Genomic DNA, 5,422 nt, shown 5'->3' with positions numbered 1-5,422 from the left:
ACCTTCTTAAACCCACCGCCCCCCCCCCCCCGGAGCTATATAACTAATACACAAAATAAATTAAAAAGTGAAGCAATTATAATGCACCTGCCAAGTTATGTCCATGGAGAAATTGCAGTCAATATAAATGGCACCAATGAGGGATTCCACAACATCAGCCAGCACCTTTGGGGGATCAATAAGTCCTGATGAATGCAAAGGGTACTCAAGCATTGCATCTTTGAATTCTTCTACCTGAAAAAACATAACGAGTTCTAATAAAAAATATACTCTATCAACCAACTAGTGCCTAAGAGCCTCGTTGTGCTCAGACCCTATCACACCACTAGGCGTTGTGTATGATCATTGATCAGGTTATTTGGAAATGCAATCTAAATTGGGCGGTGAATTCCATCCAAAGGAAGGCAGGATTTCAAATAAGGTCATTCAATTTATTTTTTTAAATCTTATGGTAAGGAGGTTAAAAACTTATGTATATGCAAGAAAATTAATTATACATAAAAATTTCAACAAAAAGTGTTGAATTCAATAGGAAACATATTTGCATTTACTTCAAAAACGTGGTTAGCTGGCAATGGTACACATGACCACTTCAGACTTTAAATGATGAATTAATTCAACACATTATTACTGTTTAGGAAAATATGAAGTGACAGGTTTTATATTACAAGTGTTGAATGAGGTGTTTGGTAACGGGGAAAATGTTTTTTTGAAAAATAAGTATATCTCTTACATATTTTTTAGTGTTTGATATACAAACAAAAAAATATCATCTCCAAAGTATATATTTATTTGTTATGCAGCAAAACATTATGAAAGCATGATGGAATGGGGAGTAAGGATTCGGGGGTGACGGGATGTGATGGTGACTGTGGGAGGAGATAATAAACTTGAAATGCCACTTATGCAACCAATGTCTAAAAAAAAACCCTAATTATGTTCATAGAATGATGTCCAGAAAACCAATATTTATAGAAACCAGATGTCTATCAATTTTCAAAACTTACACCAGACATCACCTTAATAACTCATTGGTTGAATTTTCAACTGACAAATTAGTTCCAAAATAATTGATGTGTTTTAACGTTTAAAAACTGATTAAAAACAATGGATGTTTTTTTACAAAATCAAGAACGATTTCACTACTTAGGTATACTATAGTCTTGGGAATGGATTTTCAGATTATTTCCATCTCTCAAACACATTGTCAATAACATTGCTAATATCACCAAAATAGAACATGCGAGACGTATCACTATCAGCAAGAGATAGCAGATAACTCTATTCACTATGCTAGAAACCACCTAATATTTTGTTATGTTGGAATTTGAACCTAGACCTCACTGTTCTCGCCCACTTCATTGGCCATCGGACCGCATACTTGGTTGCAGATCAAGCATTGTTATCAGGAGGCAATTCATGCATGGCATTTCCTGGCTAAATTGACATCTTCAAATGAAATTAAGATCTAATATTTCCAAGAGAGACAAAGGCACTATTTCAATTTGACAATGACATTTACCTAAGTAGATAAATATGACAAGTTTAATTTCTTTGTTAGCTAATTTTTTTTTGTTTTTGTTTGAAAAGAATTCTGTATAGAATTTCTCTTCATCATTAAAGACTTGGTCCATGTTCTCCTTTAATTTCTGTAAGTTTTTGGCTTATATTATAATAATAAATATTGTAGTGGTCAAGTCAATCCTCCCTCCTAACATCTAGCTCACCATCTCCTAACATCTAGCTCACCATCTCAGAAAGGAATCTAAAATTTGTTCTTGACAAAAAAATCATAAGCACATTTTAGTAAAAATTTATTTTAAGTATAAGTGAATTCCTTAATTTATATGTCCAAACTTAGAACATTAACTATAACTTCATTTTAAACTCAAACTTCTAATATTTTAAGTTATAAATCACAAAAGACATGAAAATAACAAAAGTAGAAATAATAACAATTATTTTTTGTTACTTACTTGACCCTTAAGTAGAGGTTTCTTGTGCCGTAAATACTTATGAAAGTCATATTTGACGGCTACCCTAGCAAGTTTTTCGGTATCAACATTAGCTGCCCGTAGCCGGGTCAACTGTCCCGGAGCCAAATCAAGGTGTAGAAAATAATGAGCCTTTGCTATCAATAGATTTAGCACCGAGTCACCTATGTATTCAAGCCTTTCGTATGATTCACACTCATCTTCTCGATGAAACGAAGAATGAGTAAAAGCTTGATACAACAAATTAACATTCTTGAATTTGTACCCCACGATCTCTTGTAATTCTTCCACAAACTTCTTCCATTCAAGAGTTACCTTGTTTTCCGATAGATCTTGATTTTCGCTTTGATCAAGTGTACTAGAGCGGGGTTGTATTTCCATCGAACCAAAAAGATAATCTAAATTATTATCCATCTCCATTATTTAATTGAGCACACGATGTGATCTGCTAGTCGCGTTAAACCATAAACCATCCAAAGGAGTATCACTCTCAAAGCTTTTTTTTCTTCTTCTTTTTCTATGGGTAACTATATCACATGTATCAAGGGGAGGAAGGTTTGAATAGAGGTATTTGTAGGTAATAATAATGACATAAAAGTTGGCAAGGTTCATATAGATATTAACTATTGATCAGAACAAGGAAGAAATTTTTATTTTTTAAAATAATAATGATGTTGACAAAATAGCCCATATGAAGATGTTGATGGCGTGTTGAATGACGCTTTAGGGTTTTCTAATTTAGGAAAAAACAATTTGATTTCAACAATGAAACATATTTTAAAGACATTGTATAATGATATGATCTTCTTATTTATTACTCCCTCCGTTTCAAAAAGAATGACCTCCTTTCCTTTTTAGTTTATTTCAAAAAGAATGACCTCTTTCCTTTTTTCGTAATATTTTACTTTCAACTTTCCACGTGGCATGTTTAAGACCACAAGATTAAAGGGCAATTTTGTACATTTGACATAACTTTAATTTAGGGCCACAAGATTCAAAAGTCTTCTTTATTTTCTTAAACTTCGTGTCAAGTCAAACTAGGTCACTCTTTGTGAAATGGAGGGAGTATTTCTTTATTAAGTAAAATTAATCTATGCTTAGTTTGTAACGTTCTAGAATACATAAATATTTGATAAAATTATCTAAATACACTACTTATTTTATCATACTTTAAAATTTCATACAATTTGAAGAAATTATAAAAATTTCTACTCTCTCCTATTCTCGGATACATCATTTTGCACGATTTATCGATATATCGTTTTACGTGATGTATCGGGACGTCAAACTTATCACTTTACATGATGTATATGGGAATTTTTGTTAAGAGCTATACTCCTTTTGGGATGTATCCGGATTCCACTAAATTTAAGGAATTTTTGTGATTTGAAAAGGAGTGGGGATAGGATGCAATTAGCTCTTAACACTATGTGATTTGTGTAAAATTCTCTAAATATTTTCCTATAAGGGCTTGTTTGGTACAGGGGCGACTCAATGCATTTAAAATGAGGTATCCGCTTTAGGCCTCAACTCAATGCATTTAAAATGAGGTATCCGCTTTAGGCCTCAACTCAATGCATTTAAAATGAGGTATCCGCTTTAGGCCCCAAAATTTGAGGGATCCCATTTTTTCCATTAACAATAAATTTATTATGTGTTATTTTTTAAAAAACAAAATTATACTGTCTTTCATATAATTTGTCTTACTCTTTTTAGTTTGTTTTGAAACATTAAGAAATATTTTTTTCTTTTTTGTCAAATTTTAATCCAACTTTCCACCTTACATATTCAAGACCACAAGATTAATGAATATATTGTTATATAAACATAATTTAGTTTAAGACAATTCAGAAAACTTCTTTACGATGGGATACTATTTATAGAAAAAGTAACTTTTTTTCATTAAAAAGAAAAAAAAAATTACCTTTAATTTTTTTTTTAAAATATGCTAACAATTCGGCATCTAGAAAACTAGAAGAATAGATTTTAAATATTTTAAAAAAAAGTTTAAACCTGTCATTTATTTATTTTTGGTTTTAGGTCCTGTTGATTGGAATAAAATTCAGAAAAATAATGAATTTACACCTATTGCAATTGACATATGTTGGGTTTTGAACCTAAGACCTCGTGGATCAAAAGGTATGATTTTATCCAGCGAATTAAACAGATCAAAATAACAAACATAGAAAGAATAATAATATTTTTTTGTTACTTACTTGACACTTAAGTATAGGTTTCTTATGCTGTAAATACTTATGGCAGTTATACTTGACGGCTATCCTAGCAAGTTTTTCTATATCCACCTTAGCCGTCCATAGCCGATCTACGGGCTAATCGTCCATTAACAGATTTAGCACCAAGTCACCAACGTAAGTTTTTTTGTATCCACCTTAGCCGCCCGCAGGATTAACTGTCCATTAACAGATTCAGCACCGAGTCACTAATGTATTCAAGCCTTTTGTATGGTTCAGACTTGTTCACTCGATGGAACGAAGAATGAGTAAAAGTTTGATATAACAAATTAACGTTCTTGAATTTGTATCCCACCACCTCTTGTACTTCTTCTACAAACGTCTTCCATTCAAGAGTTATCTTATTTTTCTTCACCCAATAAATCTTGATTTTCGCTTAGCAGAGTTATATTTTCATTGAACCAAGGAGATCTTTACTCAATAGATCTTGACGTTTAACAGAGTTGTATGTTCATTGAACAAAGGAGATAATCCAAATTATAGTCCATCTCCATTATCTAATTAAGCAATGTGATCTGCTAATTGTGTTATCACATATATGAAGAAATTTTATTTTCTTTAAGTTTACTAATGCAGAGCTATATTTTTCATTGAACCATTCAAATTATAGTCCATCTCCATTATTTAATTAAGCACACTATGTGATCTGCTAATTGCGTTATCACATGTATGAAGAAATGTTGACAAAATGTTGATAGGCGTGTAAAATGACGCTTTAGGGTTTTCTATTTTAGAAAAAAAATTGATTTCAACTATAAAGCATATTTTAAAGACATTATATAATGATATGATCTTATTTATTATTTCTTTATTTATTAAGTAAAAAATAATCAATGCTTAGTTTGTAACGTTCTAGGATGCATAAATATTTAAGGGCTTATGTGGTATAAGGATCTTATGATTAATTTCAAAATGAGTTTATTACATATTTTATTCGGAAAAAAATATAGAAAAAAAATGAATTGTTTCAAAATCTATTCGAATTGCTTTTTTTCTCTTATTTAATTGATCCTTAGCGAATATACATTGCAAATAAGCTCAAACTAATATTACAAATTATTAGCCTATACATTGCAAATAAATAGCTCAAAACTAATATTACAAATTCTTAGCCTAGAACTCAATTCAGTATATAATAAGGGAAAAGGGTCTGATTTACCCCTGAACTTTATGATT

General features: G+C 31.0%; 1 protein-coding gene across 1 annotated transcript in view; it reads right to left on the bottom strand.

Annotated features, from left to right (window-relative positions):
* The window catches only part of LOC102598686 (ribonuclease 3-like protein 3), a 3,636-nt gene extending 1,055 nt beyond the window's left edge, over nt 1–2,581 (bottom strand). The window contains exons 1-2 of the mRNA XM_006342226.2: nt 1,977–2,581; nt 88–234 (exon numbers count right to left, since the gene is read on the bottom strand). Coding sequence (XP_006342288.1) covers nt 88–234; nt 1,977–2,414 — 585 coding nt within the window. The 5' untranslated portion in view covers nt 2,415–2,581. The remainder of the gene's footprint in view (nt 1–87; nt 235–1,976) is intronic.
* Nucleotides 2,582–5,422: the final 2,841 nt, after the last annotated feature.

Source organism: Solanum tuberosum, unplaced genomic scaffold (genome assembly GCF_000226075.1).
Source record: "Solanum tuberosum cultivar DM 1-3 516 R44 unplaced genomic scaffold, SolTub_3.0 scf00033, whole genome shotgun sequence".
Lineage (NCBI taxonomy): Eukaryota > Viridiplantae > Streptophyta > Magnoliopsida > Solanales > Solanaceae > Solanum > Solanum tuberosum.
Note: the sequence above shows the minus strand (reverse complement) of the source record. Positions and strands in the feature narration are given on the sequence as shown.